Source organism: Alligator sinensis, unplaced genomic scaffold, assembly GCF_000455745.1.
Source record: "Alligator sinensis unplaced genomic scaffold, ASM45574v1 scaffold233_2, whole genome shotgun sequence".
In the NCBI taxonomy this organism is placed as follows: domain Eukaryota; kingdom Metazoa; phylum Chordata; order Crocodylia; family Alligatoridae; genus Alligator; species Alligator sinensis.
Window position 1 is genome coordinate 3,139,929 of NW_005841941.1, and position 22,356 is coordinate 3,162,284.

At 40.7% G+C, this 22,356-nt stretch overlaps 1 protein-coding gene across 1 annotated transcript in view; it reads left to right on the top strand.

The window, feature by feature from the left end:
- ABCA12 (ATP binding cassette subfamily A member 12) overlaps positions 1-22,356 on the top strand; it is a 131,160-nt gene that overhangs the window by 78,470 nt on the left and 30,334 nt on the right. The window contains exons 25-37 of the mRNA XM_014518193.2: positions 2,249-2,578; positions 3,659-3,728; positions 3,825-3,959; positions 6,514-6,669; positions 8,622-8,808; positions 10,990-11,208; positions 11,850-12,046; positions 13,139-13,299; positions 15,733-15,957; positions 17,917-18,055; positions 19,553-19,805; positions 20,368-20,454; positions 21,920-22,010. Of these exons, the coding sequence (XP_014373679.1) occupies positions 2,249-2,578; positions 3,659-3,728; positions 3,825-3,959; positions 6,514-6,669; positions 8,622-8,808; positions 10,990-11,208; positions 11,850-12,046; positions 13,139-13,299; positions 15,733-15,957; positions 17,917-18,055; positions 19,553-19,805; positions 20,368-20,454; positions 21,920-22,010 (2,250 nt within the window). The remainder of the gene's footprint in view (positions 1-2,248; positions 2,579-3,658; positions 3,729-3,824; positions 3,960-6,513; positions 6,670-8,621; positions 8,809-10,989; positions 11,209-11,849; positions 12,047-13,138; positions 13,300-15,732; positions 15,958-17,916; positions 18,056-19,552; positions 19,806-20,367; positions 20,455-21,919; positions 22,011-22,356) is intronic.

The following is a 22,356-nucleotide window of genomic DNA, read 5'->3' on the forward strand; positions in this document are numbered from 1 at the left end:
AGGTAAATTTTTTACTGGTAAGAAATGGTGACGTTGGGGGAAAAATAGTAAAAAAAAAAAAAAAAAATTGGTAAAGTTAGGAAAAAACAGTAAAAAAAAAATGGTTCAAAAGGAGGAGTAAAAAGATTTTTTTTAATATTAACTTAAAAGTCAGGAACAAATAGAAATGGTTAAATGTCAGGATAAATGGTTAAAAAATGTTTTTAAAAAAAGCCTGGAAAAACAGTAAAAATTTTATCATTAAAAATGGTAGTCAGGGGAAAGTGGTATAAAAATGGCTAGTGTCAGGATAAACAGTTAAATGGTAATCAAGTTGGAAAAAAATGGTAAAAAAAAAGGTTGAGTCCAGAAAAAATTATAAAAGAGGTAAAATCAGGAAAAACAGTAAAAAAATTGGAGGGAAAAAAAACATTTTTACCAGTAACAATTGTTAAAAAAAACAGGTAAAGATAAAACAAATAGCAAAAAAAAAAAAAAAAAAGGGAAGGGGGGAAAGATCATGAAGCGAAGTGAAGAGTGAAGTTGGAAAAAACAGTAAAAAAATTACTGTTTAAAGTGGTAAAGTTAGAAAAAATGGTAACAATGTTGAAGTCACAAAAAAACAGAAGAAAAGGTTGGGGAAAGTTGGGGGAAACAGTAAAATTTTTACTGTTAGAAAAGGTAATGCAGGAAAAAATAGAAAAAAGGTGAAGTCAGGAAAAAACTGTAAAGTCAGGAAAACTGGTAAAAATAGTAAAAATGTTGGGAAAACAATAAAAAGGTTACCATTAAAAGTGCTAAAGTTGGGGAAAATGGTAAAAGAGTCAGGGGAAAAAAACAGTGAAAAAACAGGTGAAGTTGGGAAAAACTCAAAAATTTTCTCCTTTAAAAAACAGTGAAGTCAGGAAAAAAACTGTAAGAAAAAATGGTAAGGCTGGGGAACATGGTAAAAAAAAAAAAAAAAGTAAAATTGAGGGGAAATGGTAAAAAAAGGAAAAGTCCATGAAAAAAACTGTAAAAAGTGGTGAAAAAGTCAGAGAAAACCATAGATTTTTTTTTACCATTAACAAACACTAGAAAAACATGTAGAGTCTGAAAAAACCTGTAAAAAATGCAGGTAAAGGTGAATATAGAAATGGCCAGAGATTTACAGGAATACAGTTCTGGTACGCTTGTGTGATGGCATGAGAATGTGGTTTTCCTACACTTGATACAGCTAACTTTACATGTGTACTAGAAATTATTTTGCATCAGTTCCAGTAAAAGAAAGCTCTTGATTCATTCCTGCCAATTGGAGGGAAAATAATAATGTGAAAACAGTGTGAAGATCACCCCCTATTTTTAATTTACTTAATTTTCAAAGCGAAATGCACTATATATGCTTAAAAGTCAAAGGCTTATGTAAAACTGAACCTCAGCAATCAGCAAGAACAGATCCTAATCCCATGGAAACAGACACTGATTAAGCAAGGAGTGCCTTCAATTAAAAACCATTCACAAAAAGTAAAGTAAATGTAGTAAGGTTTTTGTTTGCAGGGTGGGGCGGGGGAGGGTTATAGATAACCAGTCATTGATATATCCAGTGTAATATCCTATTCTTGGTAAACCAGATGTCATTTTCCACATGGACCAGAGTATCTTCAATCTAAATCAATTGCACAGGCTAAGGAAGACACCTACCTATTCATGTTGTCTTTGGTGCCCCATACTATTCTGTGTAAGTCTATCAGGCCAGATCCTCAGATAGTAGATCCTCAGTCTCACTGGATCTGTGCATGTTTAAAGCAGATTCGGTTCTGTATTGTTTCAGATCAGAGGGAAGGAGGAATTGGGATTTTAAAAAATGAGCTGATTAGTTAAATGGCATTTTAAAACTATCACGGTACTAGAACCATACACTTGAACAATATTTTTTATAACAACCAAAAGACTGTCAAATCAACAAAGGTGGTTATACTGGAGGCTTCTGTCTGTTTTTGTGTTGGATTTTAAGGACCAAACCTGTAAGTAGATACATACATCCTGTGCCATGGCCCGTTGTGATAAACTGTGCTCTAATCAGTGAACATCCCAAAGATGCAAATTTACCATATTGTCTTGTTTTAAGGAGGAGATGTGCCAAAAAGAAAAAAATAAATTTGCATGCAATATCCAGAGTCTGAAAAAAGTGGAAAGAAATATTTTAGTATGAAAACAGTAAACACAAGCGCATAAACAGAAAGCTCTCTCAGTAACCAACAGTGCCTTTTCCCTTTTTTCTTTTCCCTAGTATATGAAGATGATGGGTGTCAACTCCAGCAGTCATTTTTTTGCCTGGTTCATAGAATGTGCTTGTTTCCTTCTAGTCACAGACATTTTTCTCATTACTATTTTAAAAGTTGGCAATATCCTTCCCAAAATAAATATAGCTATTCTATTCCTGTACCTGATGGACTACAGCCTTTCCATCATAGCCATGTGCTACTTCATCAGTGTCTTCTTCAACAACACCAACATTGCTGCCTTGGTTGGCAGCCTTGTATACATCCTCACATTTTTCCCCTACATTGTCCTGCTTGTAATTGAAAATGACTTGAGCTTTGTAGTGAAGAGCCTGCTGGTAAGTTTCTCAGTGAAATAAAAGTCTTAATGCATTCAGGAGATTTCATCTTTGAGTTGAGTTCCTGTTTTGCCTTGTGTCACAAATAAGAACAAATTTGGGGACCTCATCTTATACTCTATTTATGGACAACACCAAACCCCGGTGCAATGAGACACACAATAGAGTTTTGATCAAGAGATACCTAGAACTAGAAAAGCAAAGCTCTTATAGGTAGGAATGTGAGGGGTCCTAACAGAATGGAGCACTGACCCTTTTCACCTGGCTTTACTATTCCTTTAATTTCACAAACATCAAATTTACCTTTGTGCAGTAATGAAAGTAGAATTAAAGAATCAGAAATCTAATGTTTCCTCCAAAAGGTAAAAAATCGGGAGGTCGGATTTCAATATTAAATGGAGAGTGGTGGAATAAAAGGGTTTATGAAGAGGTATAAAGCATCTCTCTGATTAACTCAAGAGTTAGTGTCACTTTTTGGCATTCTGGCCTACTTTTCTTACTGCCTGGCCTTTACAGAGGTGAGACATTATTTTTATTGTTGTAAACCTCATGCTGAAGGGTGAGAATTTTGTTGAGATGTGAATAGTTAGGTTTCAAAGGCCAAAATCATTATTTTCTTAGGCAAATCCAAGTCTACAAAACCCACTGCAATGCTACACATTTAAATTGGTGGTAAATTTAGCACCAGTACTTTCAGTCATTCTCTTTGACTGCTGAATTGGCAAAGTTTAGGCTCAGTTTTTCAAAAAGATGGTGACACCGCTTCTATAGCTCATATTCGTGAAATCCTTCATTTGAATAACTGTATACTCAGTAAATCTAACCACTTGATTTTTGTGCACAAATCTATGAGCTGCATATGCAAAATTGAGGGGTGGGAGTGCAGAATTTGAGGCCATTCATGAAGATTTTGTTGAGAATGTGCCTAATTCAGTATTCAGTGAAGTCATTAAAAATATTCTCATTCACTTCTGTGACTACTGTATCAGATCCAAGATGGGCTTTTGAGTGGTTGGGTTTTTTTGGGGGTGTGTGTGTGTGATTTTTCATTAGTTTTTTGTTTTTCACTTTCTTCCACAGTGCCTGTTGTCTCCAAGTGCATTTGGTTATGCAAGTCAATACATTGCTCGTTATGAGGAACAGGGAGTAGGTGTGTCCAGTATATATGAAAAAAGGTTTTGAGTTTTCATTGCTATGATATATTTGACTGACTAATACAATTTTGTTTTCAAATTCCTTTATGCAGGCCTGCAGTGGGACAATATGTATAAATCTCCATTGAATGGAGACAACACTTCTTTCAGCTGGATGTGCTGGCTAATTCTGATAGACTCTTTCATTTACTTTATTCTGGGCTGGTACATTAGGAACGTTTTCCCAGGTAATAAAGCAAAATATTACATTCTACTGCTATACAGTGTCTCTTGAAAATAATAAATTAACGTTGGCTAATTCACGTGTTCAAGTATCTGCACACAGAGGCTAAGTACAGACATTCAAAAAGCCCAAGGTGGAATTGATCCAATCTATGCAGGTTTATCTAAGCTGCACAGATTGGATTGGGAGTGCACAGCAGTCACGTTTGCCCTTCAGTGGGGTGAGATAGGCAGATGCCTGCAGTGGCCAAGGCCAGAAGGCTGAGGGTGCCAGACATTGCTGAGGATAGCCAACTGGGAGCCATCCGTCACTGACTGTCAGGCAGCTGCCTCCCCTTCTGCCTTGCCATCCGTCAAGCAGGTGTCGGCTGCAGGCAGGCAGCCAGCAGAGGGAGCTGTGCTCATCCCTGCTTGGTGGCATGGGGGTCTTTGGGCTTTGTCTGAGGTGGGAGGTGCAGGGATTTACCCCAGGAAGCACAAAGGCAGTAGGACCACAGCTTATACTTGGGGGCTTGTGAGCTGCTGGGTGGGGGAGGTGGAGCCAGTAGTGCATCCTGCATTCCCAGCCAGGTCAGTGGGACACAGGGGCACAGTGTCCCTCCCCTGTCCTAAGCCCTGGGACCATGCACTGAAGTGGCTCTAGGAAGGGCTCAGAGGATTTCTCCCTATCCCTGCCCCCTCCCTCAAGCCAGCCCTGGGTTCCTGACTGAAGCTGTTTCCTTCCATGCAGCCATGGGGCTGCAATCCCTGGGGATGGGGGGCAATCATGCCCTTGCAGCTGCAGTGCCTGGCTTGGCTCAGGCGGGTCCATTTTCCAGGGGTGGGGAAGGGGACCTGCTGCCCGTGCCCCCCATCTTGATGCTAGACTTGCCCCCCCCTGCCAGATATTCCAGCCACAAAGGCATGGCTGTCCCTCCCCTGCCCAGGGACCAGAGCCCCACAGCTGCACAGAAGGATGTCGCTTCAGCCAGGAACTCAGCACTGGCTGGGGGGGTTGGGGGGAATTCTCTGGGCCCTTCCTGGAGCCTCTCCAGCACATGATCCCGGGGCTTGGGACAGGGAAGGGAGACTCTGTGACTCACAGACTGGGTTGGGAATGTGAAGTGCACTGCTAGCACCCCCATCCCCCCCATAGCAGCTCACAAGCCCCCCATCCTGCCTGCAGCTGATAGACAGAGACCTCGAGGGCAGGGCCAGCTAGGCACTTGGCTGGAGCAAGTGAGCTGTGGCTCCCTGCAAGGGGAGCTAGTGGGAACATGCAAAGTCCCCTGGGACACCAGTAGACAGCAACCTACCTTGATTTGCAAGTGGTCCTGGCACTGATGTTCGATAGACTGGTATAACCTAGATTGAGTAAGTCTGATAGTACATCAATCCAGATCTTAGACCAGGATCCACCATTTTTAAAGCAGTCTATGTGCCTGCAACTTCTGTTCTGTTATTAATTTAAGACAGGTTTCTGACCACCTAAACTGGAAAAAGTGTAATGTCTGCACCTGGCCAGCGGTGCTGACATTACACTTGAATGAAAGGGGCATGATTTAATTTCATGTGATAAAGCGTATTATATTGGGGAATCTCACCAGATACTAAATGTGTTTACAGAGGAGTAAAGAAACTGAGGCACTGTCAGAGCTTGGAAAAAGCTAGGGGATCCTTGTCTATCATATGGCTGGATGAAATATGCTAGAGCAGTGGTGCTCAACCTTTTCCCCATTGGGCTGGATGGGGAATGCTTAGTCTGTCTGCTGGTCAGATCTGGGCACTAGTCCCTATCCAGTGCCTGGTGGGGTATATGGCCAGGCCCCATCCAGCTGTACAGGGGAGTGGGAAGCAGCCTGACCCAGCTCCTCAGAGTGGGGAGAGGATATGGCCCATCTCCCATCCAGCCTGGCCCCAATCCAGCCATATGGGGTTTGGAATTTGGGAATTTGGCAGCGAGGGAGTGTGGCAGTATTAATTACCATGACTCCACTGCCGCTAAATTTCCTGACCCATGGGGAGTCTCATGGACCAGATGCCATGGCTCCATGGGCCACATTTGGCCCACTGGAGTTTGAGCATCCCTATACTAGAGAGTAAGGAAAGCTGCATCCTTTCTCCCTAACTGGCAGAAGCAAGAGAAAAGCCTCTGAGGACCATAGCCAGCAGTTGAGTTGTTTTATTTGGATTTTCAACAGTAAATCCATATTCTTTGATTTCAGACAGTAAATCATGTTTTAAGTCAAGAGCTTTTTAAACATCTTGTGTATGACATTTGCTTTTCTTCCCTGGCTTTATGAAGCAGTCCACCAGCATACAGAAAACAATACCAGGCAGAAAAGTAAAGCAGTCATTCACTCTAAGCATGCAGTCATTCGGATTAATATATCAACTAATGCTTTATATTGCATAAATCAGAGAAAAATCCTATACCAAATACCAAAAGGACATGGGTGCCTCAGAAAATAGATCCCTTAAGGGTTTATCCTTGTCATTGATCACTGTGTAATCAAAGCTAATTCTTCCTGTGAAACAGTCACAAATATTGTAACTTGTTTCCTTTTTTTTTGGTTACAGGAAAATATGGCATGGCTGCCCCATGGTATTTCCCATTGCTTCCATCCTACTGGGATGAAGGCTATGGTAATGCATCACTGTGGAATGAGAAAAGGAAGGGCCTTTTTTTCACAAACTTCATATTCAGAAAAGAAGCAACAATCACCAATAAGACACGTATGTGAATAGAGCTGTATAAGGCCATTTGGATGGGTAACCAAGGGGTCCAGGCAACATTAGTGCAATGGACACACTTGAAAAGTTCATTCCTTTGTTTGCGTTCTTGCTGATTCCGGTGGTATCTGCATTTCCAATGTAGGGTGGTTTGGAAACCAGAATGGCCATTTTAAAGTGACTTTAGAGGGCTTTGGATCATGCCCAATGGCCCCATGCATACAACTTACCAAACCATAGTACTCTTAAAATCAATGGGACTCTTTGCACTGTGCTCTGCACTGTGCATTTCAAGTGTTCAGCTCCAAGAGCCAAGGCTTTATCTAAGACAAGTGTCAACATTTTCATCACTTTGTATCAGACATTATTTTAATCAGTCTCTTTCAGGAGGGCCTAAGAAGAGAACCAGGCGTCAGGGTCTGCTGAGATTTGATCCTAGCTCTGACACTGAGTGTGTCTCCAGTTCTGAGCAATTCAATTCACTTTATTTATCTTGGATTCCTTAGGCATAAAGTGGGGTCGATACTGTAGTATTTATCTGCACATCTCACAGGAGTGCTGTAGGGACTAATTGATTTGTTAATATTGGCATAATGTGTTTCATGTTCAAAAAGGCTTAAACTTTGAGATAATGCTTTGTTATGATAGCAACGCAGTCAGGAAGAATAAAATGATAAGAATAATACAGACAGTTAAAATTAATGTCACTAATAGAGCTGTCCTTTGGGGGGGGTGAATTGGCGTGACTGCCCCAGGCCCCGTGCTTTGGGGGACCCCGCAGACAGTGCTATACAGGCCCCATGGACAGTGCCATTGGTATGTGCTGAGGGTGCCACTACTCCATGCAGCTGCCACGCACCACCAGCTTCGTGCTCCAGCTGCTCGCCACTCCCTTCACGCTCCAGCCACTCGCCCCCCCGCCCCCTCCACATAGGGCCCACACAGGCAGATACGCCTCGGGCCCTGCACACCCCTAGGGTCGGCTCTGCTACTACTACTGCTAGCGCAACTACTGAGAATACTTTTTATATAATACTGTTTTGAGGTCCCAGCTGAAACTCGGGCCATATCGCAGTAGTGTAAGAATGCAGCCAGCTGCTTGGAGTGGCTGCTGCACCCAGGAGCAGCGGTAACTTCTGATTGTGATTTGCAATCATGTGGCTGCAACAAAAACTGTTTTCTTCACCCTCTGTCCCTATTGGAACCTGGGGCAGTTGCTCCAGGCTAACCACTGCCATATTGTGCTAAGTGCTAACAAACACATTGTGAGAGAAAAATCCTTGTTAAGATGAAGAGGTGGAAATAGTAGCGCAGACAGGTGAAATGTCCTGTGCAATATTTTACATTGGTCAGTGATAAGGCCATTAACTGAGCCCATGTGTTTCAGTTCCAGTGACTGCATCTACATGAGTTGTCACTGCACAGTCATTTAGTACTTGCATATCTATGTACTAAAAGACTGCACAGGAACTGGTGTTACTGCTCAGTAGCATCTCCACATGGCTTCCTGGTGACACTGATTGTACAGTAGCTCATTACTACTGCGCAGTAACTCATTACTGCACGAGGTTCATGCCTCATAATGCTACCGTGCAGTACTAAACAGCTACGGCATGGTAAGTGTCTTGTGTAGATGCAGCCAGTGACATGTCCTATCTAGTAAGTCCTACCCCAAATTGAAATCTGTTTGTTTAATATATTGTATTAGAACCTGTAGAATGTACAGACATAGGGCCACTCACAGGGTGAATAATTATTGCTGCTAAGTGTTCTTATAAGTGGTAAAATTTAGAGGAAGAAATATTGGAGAGTTCAGAAATTACACAAGTACCAGGAAGTGTTCCTAAGTTTTATCTGAAAAGCATATAATTTACTGTCTTTTTCCTGTTCTAGATGAAAAAAGTCTATAACTACCTACTTAAATGAATAACATGTCTCCCCTGATCCTTCTTTAGATGCTAATGGTACCCTCCCTCCTAACCTTGAACCTGAACCTACTGATCTCACCCTGGGAGTTTCTCTTCATGGAATAACAAAGACTTATGGCTCCAAAGCTGCAGTGGAAAACCTCAACCTGAACTTCTATGAAGGCAACATCACATCTTTGCTGGGGCATAATGGAGCTGGAAAGACTACCACCATGTAGGCTTCTTTTGAAGTGGGGTTATTTGATTCCACCAGATAGGGCAGATTAGCAAGCAAAGATGAATGAAAAGACATATGACAGTATCATAAGGCTGAATAAAATGCTTTCTGGGTTTATGCTTTTGTAGTTATGCTATGTACCTTAGTCTTTGTGTATCTCAGCAGTCATCAGACCCCTTATATATAAGGGTGACTTTCTGCTTTGGTGTCTGATAGTACTAAATAAGAAGACTTTAAGAGTGAAAGAGATTTCTTCTGCTACCAAAAAACAGCATTAAGGTCACAATAATCATTGGATGCTTTCTACTCTAGTGGCATTCCTATAATCTTGCATAGCCTAGTAGTGGCTGTAACATCTATTCCATGCCCATAGCGGCTTGCACCTGAAAACAGTGAGTAATTGGCACATACTCCAAGTTGCAGCAATTTTAGAAAGACTATTGACTTCCCATTCAGCTGAAAGCCTAGTGAGTTTGCTGAGCTGGAATGTGTAATAGATTAATCCACTGGCCTTTCAGCTCTTCCAGGTATGCAGTTCTTTTGTTAGAAGTTTTAAATAAAGAATACAGACAGACAGGCAGGACTTAGTTCTCTGGTCCCCTCCATGCCCATGCTCTGCTCAGCACTGTGATATAGCATCTTGTCATTACTTATTGATCGGCTCCAATTCTGAATATTGATCTGTGCATAACCCTGGCATGCATTAAAGCAGCAAGGGGATTTAGGGCCAGCAGGACAGGAGTTTGCCACAGCCATATGGCTATTGACAAGCTTCCCTGACTTGTCTCTCTGTGCTGGGTTAGGATAAGGGCCTGGCTGGTATAGGAACCAGCTCCAGGAGTCACACAGGCTGTCTGTGGTGGGCTATATTAAACCTAGAGTTCTTCACTGCAGCCTTATCCTCTGTAGGATTCTATTTTGTAATCTTAACCACAGGACCATCCTTCCTCCTGTGCACGGTGCCCCAATAATGTAGCTGTACACTTTAACTGAAGGAGAGTACAAATGAAGTCTACAGCTGAAACCCTAGGAATGATAAATATGTGTATATTACTCTGAAAGCACATTATGCTGATAAATACATACACCAAAACACCACAGAGATAGGGAGACATTACTTCTCAGCACATTGCAGATGCATTTGCATTCTCTAAGAACAGCACAGACAGAGACAATTTAAGAGAAAGAGTAATGACTTCCTAGAACATGGCAATGGGTTTAAATTCTGATTGGGGTCTCCTGTTCCTTCTCTTTTCTATTTGAATGATTTTCAACAGGGTTAAGCACCCTGGGAGAATGAAGAGTTCAAGGGCAGGCTTTAACAGCATGCTTTAACAACCTGGGAAGTTTGAGGGGTAGTTTGAGAAATATATTTTCTCTTTAAACCCTGAATCTCTAAAAATGACCTGCATTGTACATGTAGTCATTTTGGGTAGAAAGTACCTGACCTGATTCCATTAGGTATTGTTAGGTAGCTAATTATTAACTAACAATGTTTTTTTCACTTTGGGAGGTGCTTGCCATACATATCTTGTCTGGAAAACTGTCTCTCCTTCTTGCTCAGTAGTGCTGTGCTCAATAAATTCTACTTGTCAAAGCTGATACAGTTACTGCCAGTATAAAGATCACTAGATTGCACTTCTAAAAGTGCAGCTGACCCTGTCTCATTTGCTGCTTGTCCCTCATATTCACATAATAGATAACTATATGACTGATTAAGCCACTGTCCAGTAGCATACCACAACTCCCTTCCCCCAATCCTGGCAACCTTATCAGCTGCCCAATTTTTCCATACAATGGCCTTAAATTTAGAGTAATTTGCACAATGTGATTTGTTGATAACTACATAGAAGCTTATTTAAGCTTGGGATAAACCCAGTGGTCTGATGGCAAGACAACATCCTCTGGATCCAAAACTGGAGCTTGGCCCTTCAGTTCTAAACCAGCAGATATAGAGTAATCTAGCAACTACTGTTCAGAAGAACAGAGTTGACAGGTGCGAGGAAGCTGTGTCTTGTTCTTTATAGCTACAAGATGTATTGCCATGACATGGAGTCTTTGTGGATAGTGATGGGCAAAGGATAAAAAAAAAGAGGAGGGGGGAAGTGGGAAATCTGTGGGTTCCTTCTCTTTGCCTTCCAGCATTGGTCATTTATCTCCTTTGCTCTTTTATTCCAGATCTATTTTGACTGGGCTGTTCCCTGCTTCATCAGGTACCATTTATGTTTATGGCAAAGATATCAGAACGGATCAAAATATCATCAGGAAGAACATGGGCATCTGTATGCAGCATAATGTGTTATTTAGTTATCTCACCACCAAGGAGCACCTGCTGCTTTATAGTTATATCAAAGTCCCGCACTGGAGTAAGCAGAAGCTTCAGGATGAAGTGCAAAGGTACATGAAAGGGAGAGAGAGCTGACAACTGGCTTGATGTTTTGGGCACAGTGTCCTCCAGTGTCATTTTTTAGTGATGGTAATTGCTGCAAAACTTGGCCACAAGTTACTGGAGTCTGTTTAATGCAAGAAGTCAGGCAGAATGGTTTTATTCTTCTCCTCCAGCCTTAAAAAAATCTATGGATCTATGAAAACATAGTCCCTTCCCCCAAGGAATTTGCTACCCACTGTAAGTATTTTTAATACATAAAGATTATGGGTGAGATTCAACAGTAAGTTCCACCTATCTTGGCCCTTTCTAGAGAAAGTTTCACTGGCTGGTTTACACGGGTTGAATTTGCTTGTCATCAAAGAGTGCAAATCAGAAGGGGGGGACCAGTGAATCTGGCCCTGCATTCTCAAATGACAAGATCAAGCCCTTAAGCTTGATATGCAAACTAAAATTTTTTAAACAACCTAAAAAAAAATCCCCCGTGTCTGAGCTGCATGTTGAACCATCATCTTCATTATGACAATTCAGCAGAGCAGTCCATGCCTGAGCAGTTTTTCATTTGCATTAATGTTGCTGGGTGTATTCAAATTCCCTGCCTTTAACTAAATAGCTGAACTGCAAACTTTTGTGTTTTTTTTCTTTTTTGAAGGACATTGAAGGAGACTGGGTTGTATAGCCATCGTCACAAGCTAGCTGGCTCATTGTCTGGAGGGATGAAAAGGAAGTTGTCTATATCAATAGCTTTTCTCGGTGGATCAAGAGTTGTAATCTTAGATGAACCCACCACTGGTGTGGATCCATGCTCTCGGAGGTGTATTTGGGAGATTATATCCAGAAATAAAAAAGGTACTGCAAAGAGACAAGGCATAAAATTTCTAGGAGCTAAGTGTTGAAGGCTTCCAGATGATTAAGTCACTTTTGAAATGTAATTTTGGCTCCTAAGTCAGAGACTTTTGAAAATTGTACCTGAGACTCAACTGTGAAGACCCAGCAACAAAGCAACATTTAGAATAAGCACCGAGAATAAAGGTTGCTCTTGAAACAAGATGGAAGGATGTGCATTGGTTGAGGCCAGCTTTTTTGGTCTTAGGAATATGATTCTTGCTTCAGGTATAAGTGATCTGGAGTTAATATCCTGGAAGCATCCTGATGTCTTTGGAAAGAGAAAGATATCAATTGTGCTTTTTTTTTTTTTTTTGGAATTTTTTTTTTTTTAGTGCAGGTTATTTTAAATGTTTTTCTGGGACAGTTTAGACAGGAATAGTCCTGTCTTGAGCAGGGGGACTGGAGTCTTTCCAGTAACTTTAATGGGCTTTGGAACTGGCCCCAGGCTCTGAAAATGACTTGCAGAATATGTGCAAGTAATTTAATATTGCAGGAGCATTTTTCTCAAAGCCTTCCTTTATTTAGCAACTTCATAAAAGAGGCCAGATTAAGCCCTCACAACTCATGACCTGACTTTGGCCAGATCTACTGCCAAATAAGTGATCTGAGCCCTGAGGCAAGAATTTTTGTCAGTAGCCCACAAAGTAAATGTAGCTCTCTTCCTGGGGTAACATAGGAGACATAAGCTGGAGCACCCCATAAACTGTAGCTAGTGGAAGATCCATTGATAACAACCCTTTCCTTCCCATCCCCCCGTCCCTCCCTGCCCACACACATATTCCACATGCACTGTGGGATATGTGGGCCACAAGTTACTTGATTTGATAAGGCACAAAGATGTTGCAGGCTGTGCATGGGTTTTGGAAACCTTCCTCTGACTGTATTGTGAAAGTCTGCCACAATCCTAAGGATGGTTCCTTCCTAACATTGCTCTCAGTCACCTTCACTATGATTTCTAAGCATTCAATTTTTACAGCTGATCTTTTTGAAAATCTTCATGTACTCTGTCCTGTGCCTGATATATTTGCTTTACCTTCATGCCCCTTGTTTTAGGCCGCACCACTATTCTCTCTACCCATCACTTGGATGAAGCAGAAGTTCTGAGTGACCGAATTGCATTTCTGGAGGAGGGAGGCCTCAAGTGCTGTGGGTCTCCTTTCTACCTGAAAGAAACATTTGGTGATGGATACCATCTGATTCTCACTAAAAAGAAGGTTTGTAACTGTATTAGGGAATCCTAGACTCAAATGATTTAGACTCAAATGTCCAAATGTGACTAAAGTTTTTTCAGTGCCAAACTCTGAAAGAGCCTAAATTCAAATGCATGAGATGACAGGGAAGAGACAAAATATGGCACCCCATAAAAAAGAGTACATTGTACATAAATGTCTAGGTTTTTGTTTACACAGTGGAGACTGTGATAGTTATTCTAGTTAATTTAGCTATTCTGGAATAACTCTTCTTTATTCCAGAGCTGTCCATCCTAGGCTTCCTCACTCTACCCTCTCTACTTGTGTTGAAGGCTAAGCCATTAAACAGGTAGGACCTCTGGGACCCATTTTAGTGGATTATATCATGAGCCCAATTTCTGCTAGTACATAAAGGGTACTGGGAACAGATAGAAAATGTATTGTTGAGTAATGAAAGGAGCTCCTCCCGAAGCCCCCATTCTACTGGGAATGCAACCAAATCCTTAAGGTTCTTCAGTGTTGCTCCATTTGGTGTTACAACACCTAATCCCTAATATGCAAGTTTCCTTCATCCCAGGTGAGGATACAAAGCAGCAGGCCACAAACACACACACGTCTACCTTCTCAGGATCCTTTGCTGTATTTTGTCTTTCCTGTGCTTGTCGAATCTGTCAGGCTGTACTGACAAGCTGGACAGGCTAACATCTAGTTTGAAACTCCTGCTTCAGGTACTTCAGCTTGAACTAGGGGTTAAAACAGTTGGCTCTTGGTGGGGACAGCATGAGGGCTTCAGATTGCTTGCTTTGTGCATGATAACCAGAAGAAACATAAATGCCCATGGGTTTAAATGGGAGCCACGCAGCATTGCCAGGTCTTAAATATGAAATTATCTTATTGGAAGCTCAACATTGTCATATTTGCTGAAAAAATATGGTACACTGAAAAATATGCAAGTAAGCATGCAAATAAGTCATCTTCTTATTTACTTTGTATTGCTCACTATGGGCATTTTTACATGTGCTCCAACGCAGCACCAGGCACTTTTAACTAGCAAGCCATGCTAATTAAAAGTGCTTGGCATTGGGTCAGGATCAGCCATGCAGCATGCATCAGCACTGAGAAAATGGCAGCAGTGCGCTTTGAACTAAAGCATATCAAATGTGTTTTAGTTCAAAGGGCACCGCCGCCATTTTCTCAGCGCCAAACCCGAGCTGTGCCACTGATACACATGATGCACGAGGCTGCCAGTGTCTGTCAATTTATGTGGTTGAGCAGGCTCAATTAATTGAGTCTGCTCACACGTGCTGGATTTCCAGTGTGTCAGAGCAGACTCCCCACGTGTGTAAGTGCCAGTGAGGGAGTGAGAACTGGGTCATCAAAGTTGAAGTGTTCCTTTATTTTGAGGCAAGCAGTCATAAGAAAGTGCTGATAGCAAACCTAAAAGTCAGTTAAGACTCCTTGAGATTGACTTGGGTATTGCATATGCTGTATCAGTTAGCTGCCTCAAAAATTATTGTACATTTTGAACACTTTTACTATTATTGATTGTGCATTGTACAAGGGTTGAAATTATCATACAAATATGATAATTATTGTATACCTGGAAACACTGAAGCCAAGCAACAGGTTTGAGGAAGTCAGTGGTTTCTGAATGGTGGACTTCAGTGCCTAGAGAAGAAGATGGATGCCTAAGGATGTGGGATGAACTGCATTGCTGTCTCAGAAAGGGAGACACTAGGAAGATGTATCAGTCTTGAGATCCCCTCAGAGCAGAGTTGAACACTTTTAACTAGGCCATTGAACTGGCTGGAACATAAAAGCATTTCTATGTTAGAAAGGGATAGAGTATCCCTGAAGGCTAAAGCAAAGCCATATATAGAATTTGAAGTTAGTTCTTCAAAGAAATAACCAGACAAGGAGAATCCACAGGGAATGTCTTGCCTGAAGCAAAGTATTATGCTGCCAGAGAGAGGAAGGTCCCTGCTGTTGTTATTAGGGCAGCACTAGAAGCCCTATGTTGCAGGGTTTTGTGCAGATGTATAGTGAGAGAGAGTCCCTGTTCCAAAGAGCTTACAGTCTATATAGAAAAGGCAGGCAAAGAAAGTATTGTAATCCCTGTTTTACAGATTACAATATGAGGAACAGAGACAGAGAAGCTAAGGCTCATATCAACAAAGGTATTTAGTGCCTTACTCCTCCCAGTTGCCTCAACTGGATTGAGGCACCCTTCCCCAGAAACCACCAGGGCATCAGTAACAGGGCTCAGAGTAGAACCTGGATCTAGGTTCCAATGTAATGATCTAGTCAGGTATCCTTTTCCATCTCCCTTTGATAATGAAGATGGAGTCCTATAGGTCTTGAACACTATAGGTCACCTAGTGCTGACATTAATTTGTGGATGAGAAGGTCACCTCCCAGGCTGATATCTGAACTGTAGGTGATTTTCTCGGTTTTCAGAACATGACAGAAGAGTGTGACACCTCAGCAGTGACCTCCATGATCAAGTCACACCTCCCAGAAGCTTATCTTAAGCAGGATATTGGTGGAGAGCTAAAGTACGTGCTTCCCCCATACAACTCCAGAGTCTCTGGAGCATATCAGTCTCTCCTCAAAGCCCTTGATACCAGCTTGAATGATCTCCATATTGGCTGCTATGGGATTTCAGACACCACCATGGAAGAGGTACATGTCAAAATATATTGTTATGCTACGCTATAAATGCTATGAAGATGAACTTCACAAAAGATCTGTAATTCAGATTCAGGGTCCAAACAGTGACATGCTTTAAGTCTGAAGGGGTTGTCATTTTTTTGGTTTTGGTGAGTTGAATGGATATTTTTTTACCAGGCTTTTGTATTTTGTTGAAGTCGTGTGTTCTTCTAAAGCCCAAGATGGAGTACGCTCTCTCTCCACAAAGAATATCAGCTCACTAAGGATTTTTCAGTGCCTTCTCAAGAACGGGACACACCATGATTAGACTACAAGAAAGAAGGAATAGTAGCATACTACTTAAATTTACTTTGCAGTGCTGACGAATATGAATAGGTCTGCTGAAAGAATCAGCTGGGAGAAGAAGCCTAACAATGTTGCCATGTAACGTGTCGTCGTTAAGCTCCAGAGTGAACACCTCATTAGTTTAAATGGAACAATTCAGACTACTCAGAGCAGCTTCTGTCTGTCTGAACTCTCAGGTAGAGAAGGTTGCATCTAGCCACATTTGGGAGCTTTTCTTTATTCATATCTGTGATTTAAGTGAAAAAATAAATTATTGAGAGTGATGGGGCTGACAGAAAACTGTTTCCAGTACTCCGTCTCTGATCCTTGGATTCTCTGTAGAGACTTAGGTGACACCCCTGCAAGTGCACTTTTTCTTTCACAGCTGAGCTGGCTGTAAAGTTGATAATCTCCAGTCACTTATTATGAAGATTTATTTATCAGCATTCAGGTCATTACCCCTGAACAAACACAACCATTCACTAAACAAAACTAAGACAAAGAGTATTTAAAAAAAAAAAAAGATAGATTATCCCTGTTTGACTTGGCAGAGGTGCAAGGGAGAATAAAGGACCTCATTAAGCCTCTGCTTAGAACTCTCTGACCACTTGGATTTTGTCTTTGTTGCAAAGTGAATTTATGTTATAACATTATTGTTGCTCCTAATTTGAGCCCCATTCACCTACTTTAACCTTTACACACATGTTACAGTGCATTTTAACACACATTTGCTGGTCCAAGAGTGAAGAAAAATGGTATTCTTAATCCAAATAAATTACGTTGAGGCAAAATCTTAATGAAGACAAAACAGTTTAAAGTTTTCATAAAATAGAATATGAGATTAAAAACTAGATTCCTCAATAATTTTAATTTGAACAACTAATTTGTGAAAAAGCTCTACATTCTGTTGTCATCATTAGGGTTCTATGTTGAGTTACTTAGCTTAAGAACAGACTTTTCTCCTCCTACTGAAGGTAGTACTAGAAGGGAAAATATAGATGAAAAATGTGAATGAGCACAACTTTTCTGCTGTAGATATGAGTGGTGATTCTGGCGAGTGATACTCAAATGCTACTAGTCCTCCAGTGCCTTCCCACAGATTCCCCTCTGTTGTTCATGTAAGATTTCCCACAGTTTACTGAGAAGAAATTGAGAGCTTTTTGAGGTGTGTTCCCAATAAATTTGGGATGTGGTCTAGAAACCTTAGCACCAGATGGTCACTCATAATGGTGACCATCCCAGACCATGCCAATGCAGGCAGTCAAACCACAGCCTCTTTTGCCCAAGCTAGACTAACTTGAGAAAAAATATCTCAAAGTAAGATAATTCAAGTTCACTCTTCAAGTAAGGCAGATCCCGAGGGGACAGGAAAGGCTAACTTCTTGATGCTCTTCACTACATGGGTTGAGAAGAAGTCCATCCCATTCCAACTTACTAGCCAGAGGTTCAGAGCTGGGTGCTTTCTGGGAAGGAAGTTGTTAATTTATACTTTGTCCAGAATAAAGCAGGATCAGGGAGAAAATTGTAATCTGGAGAAGCATCATCAAGTCATAACTCAATTACAAGAATATATGTTGGTAGTTACTGTGGAATTTAGCTGTAATGATTGAAGCTGGAATATTATTCTCTTCCTTTCTTGTTCAATAGGTATTTCTTAACCTGACTCAAGACCTAGAGAAAGATCAACAAGATGACAATAAGTTGCCCCAAGTGGTGCCCGAACCCAATGGTTTAATGAACAGTGATGAGATGTCTTTGAACAGTCACAGCTTCACTGACAAAGATGGTATTAATTTAATCCTAACTTTTATTCCACATTTATATCAAATTTAAGAAGTGACACACAGGCTGGCTGGGAACATATTGCACATTACCCCTTTTCTTTGGTTAACTGGAGATCAAACTTTGGCCAACTAACAATTATCTATCGAGTAAAAATACAGCTTTACCGTAACACTAGTTTCTAATAGTCTGAATCACAAAGTAATTTATGGAAGGGGATTTTTGAAGCCAGCTCCCACTAGATAAATATATCCTTTTAATTTAATCAAATGCAACTCTTTGGCAAAAGAACAAGGTATACATCTGAATGTAATCACAACTAATGCGCCAGATTGACTTATCAACGTTAGCACAATATGAAAGAGAATATATGGAACATCCTTTTGCACAATATGAAAGAGAATATATGTAACACCCTTTAATTTTGTGCCAAACTAACACAGCTAGAAGAGAGCAGGCTGGATGCTTTTCCCTTGTGGTGAATCACCAACAGAATTGTTTGCTAAATTCCAGTCATTTAAAGATCTGCAAACTCATTGTGGACTAGATACAGTAAAGGTGTAACCTGTCAGTGAAAACTTGATTTGGCCTTCAGGGTTTTTTGTTATGGGCAATGAGTAATAAAAAATGAAGGCCCCAGATTTGAGCAAAGGCATCCTTTTACATGTGAACAAACCCCGTAAAACAAGGAAGGAACTAAGCAAATGATACCCTTGGACTCCCACAATATTTTCATGCTTGCTTTTCAGAGCAGACCTATGCTTTAACAGTGAAACATTATAAACAGTAACTCAAAGTGTTTAGGGAAGTGTTTTATGTCATCCCTAATGAAACTGCTGAAAATGATTTGCTTGGCTCTGTCTTATACATGTGAGAGATAATATTTCATTCATTTCAAAAGAGTCTCTGCTGGACCAGATAAAGAGGAATATCTTGTACAAGGATTTGTTCAGCGTTTAACCAACAGCAGCTTTTTCAGTGCAAATTATCAATTAGTTTCTATAACAGTTCATATGCCTTGTTTTTTCATTACGTGACTTTTATTATTGAGCTGTGTCTGAGGAGCTAGTTTTTAAATGGTGAAAATTTCAAGCTTGCAAATTTGAACAGTTGTAAGTTTCCTATCTAAGCTGCATGTATAAATGTAAGGGACTTGCTTTTTTGCCTCTGATAGGAGAGCTCTTTTCCTCTGGCATGAAATGTAACTGTAAATGTTACACATGAGCACATATGCATGCTCCTCTGACATGCAGTTGAAATGTAAATATTACATGCATGCACGCTCACGCATACGCGCACACACACAACTGGGGGCCAGGGAAAGGCTGAGTTCTAATCCCAGCTCTGACACTGTATCTTCTGGTAAGCCACTTAACCTCATAGCTTGATTTTCTGTTCGTAAATGGGAGTGATAAGATATTCTTATCTCACAATCAGTTTCCAACTCTCTACAACATTAATCAAGAGAAGGTGCTGAGTGTGATTCCATTTCTCGTGTCAGACCAATCCTTGCTTAGACCAAGAAAGCTGAAGAAATGGCCGTTGCTGCTCAAGAGAGCAAATGCCGTGTTCATCAAGAGGTTCCACCATACCCGACGTAATGTGAAAGGCTTTATTGCTCAGGTCATCTTACCAGTACTCTTTGTGGCAACAGCTATGGGGCTTGGTACACTGAGAACAAAGGAGGCTGAATATCCAGACCTCCTCCTTTCTCCCTCCATGTATGGGTTCTCTGACCAGGTTGATTTCTTTGGGTGAGTATCACTTTTTTTTTTTTTTTTTTAAATCATTCAATTTATATTTTTCCTAAACACACTGGGTGGGGGATTGAGCCAGAGCTAATTCCTTTGGTGAGGTAATAGGAGCCATATATTCCATAGACACTACCATCTATTTCGGTTAGCAAGTGGAATGTTTCATGCACACATTGCCTGATAGTTGGGTTTGGAGGGGAGTTGGTAGAGGAGAGAATGGGAAGTCTGTATATATCCTAAATATACTCTCTGACATCACAGTAGATGGCTCTTATTTGAAGCAAAATTTAAAGTGGCCTCAAGCTTAAATGAGATCCACTTGAGCCTTAATTCAGCAAAGCCCTGGAGCATGGGTGTCATGCTAACTATACATGTAGTCTCATTAACCAATGGAACTGTCCTCATGCTTCTAATTATGCATGAGGTTATATGCTTTGCAGGACCAGGGACCAAAACGATCATTTATTTAGCTCCATTATTTAATTCAGCCAACAAATTTTCACAGCTTGGCCCATAATGAAACTATCTTGAACAGTTCTTTTTTTTCTTTGTTAAATCTTAGGAACTTTAATGAAACCACAGATGCTTTAGTCGCTTCAATGCTTTCTTTCCCTGGAACAGATAACACATGCATGAATGAAAGTAATTCGTAAGTAGTTCTTCATCTCCTCCTTTTAAAATTCCTAATCTGCAAAAGGAAATGACATAAAATTAATAGCCGTCAGATTTTAATAACAGCCTTTGATCATCTGCAAAGTTTTCAGACCCCAGTGCCACATCAGAAAAGCTTAATCTATTGCCTGAGTTCCTGAAAATAGATTTGCATCATCATGTAGAAGAGTTTTGAAACAATCTGATTTTCAAACTACAGTACTTACATTTATTAGGCAAACTGAACCAAACTTTCAGGACTCAGTTATGCAGCCCACACTCTCAGTGGTGAACTCTTAGTCATAGGAGTAAGTCATTTGACTTCATTGGGTATATGCTTTAAAATACTTGTCACAATGAGTAAGGGTTGCAGAGTGGTAAATATGACTGACAGGAACTGCTTTGGAGATAAAAATAATGAGGCTACACTGTAATATTCTTACCCATGTTGAGTGCTACTTTACTTTTCCAAAAAGTCCTATTTATACCAATAAGACTATCTTCAGAATAAGGGGCTACTCAACATAAAGGCTGACAGTCTAGCTGAATAATTCTCAACCACACTACTGTGAGATGCTTTTAAGAGTGCAACGCAACAATAGCATTGTTAGGTATGCAAACACCTACACATAATTTATGACATAACGCCAGAGATTTCAAATAGGAACCCATAGTGTCAAAAAAACTCTGACTTGCTTTGATCTGTCTGAATTCTTTATAATAGAAGAATTGCTCTATTATTTTTCTGAAGTCAGAAGACAAAGGAGATTGATTTGTGAAATGGAATACTACTAAATTCACAAAAGTAATGGAGGGGTGCCTTGAGTCTAAAATAGTTGAGAACCACTGGCCTTGCCCCTATGGCTATGATCCAAGTTAGAAAGCTTTCTTGTCCTTCAGTTGAGCTGACAGAGAAGTAGGTTAACTTGGTTTTTACAGATGAATTATGAAAGGGTCCATATTAACTGCCAAATATTCCCTGAGGGAATTAATACAGTGCAGGGAAATATTTGTGGTGATCTGCAGTTTGTTACTATCACATGGGTCTCCAGTGCAACACCTCTAGCAGAGGGGGATGTCATTTATTTGTAATCTTATTTTGGCCTTTTCATCTTAAACTTTTTAGGCTTTTGGCTTTGGGGTTTTGAAGCAGGCTTAATAGTCTCCTCCCAATCAGCATAACAGTGACCACCAAAATCATGTCTATAGAACCAAAGCTAAAACTGCTATGCATTCAGAACTGCTGAACAACTACAGTCCCAATTGAATTCAGTGGGAATTGTGGGCTGCCCAGCACCTCTGAGGACACACCCTGGCCCACTGTACAGGCTGGTCCTCTCCAAAGGGCTGTATATATTCTGTCACCCTTGCTCTATTACAGGGACCTCTGTCATTGCATAATTAGATACTATTTGCATGTCTATACATTGGAAATTTCAGGAAAATAATGTGCTTGTTTTCAGGTGTTTAAAAGAAGATATGCTTGGCCAGTGGGTATTCAGTGGAAACCAGAGCACTAAATATTCTGCCTGCAACTGCACAGGCAGCCACCAGGTAAAGCTAAATTAATACTTAATGAGAGAGTGAATTTGAAATCCTTGAGAGGTACCTGGTGTACAAATTATCTCATAGTTCAGACGTCAGGTATTGCAAATGGGAACTCACTGGTTCAGCTCCATCCCAAACCATGGTGAAAATTGTTATCAAGTGGCTGTTTGATGTACTAGACATTGCATATACTCATAAGGAAAAATATCTCTGGACTAAAGAGATTATAACCCAAGGTGCAGATCTTACAAACCTTTACATGAGTGTTTAATTTTACTGCTGTAACTCAGGACCCTTGAGGCTCATCAGACTATTATCAAATCCCTCCACTTTTGACCCTCCAGCCCAAATT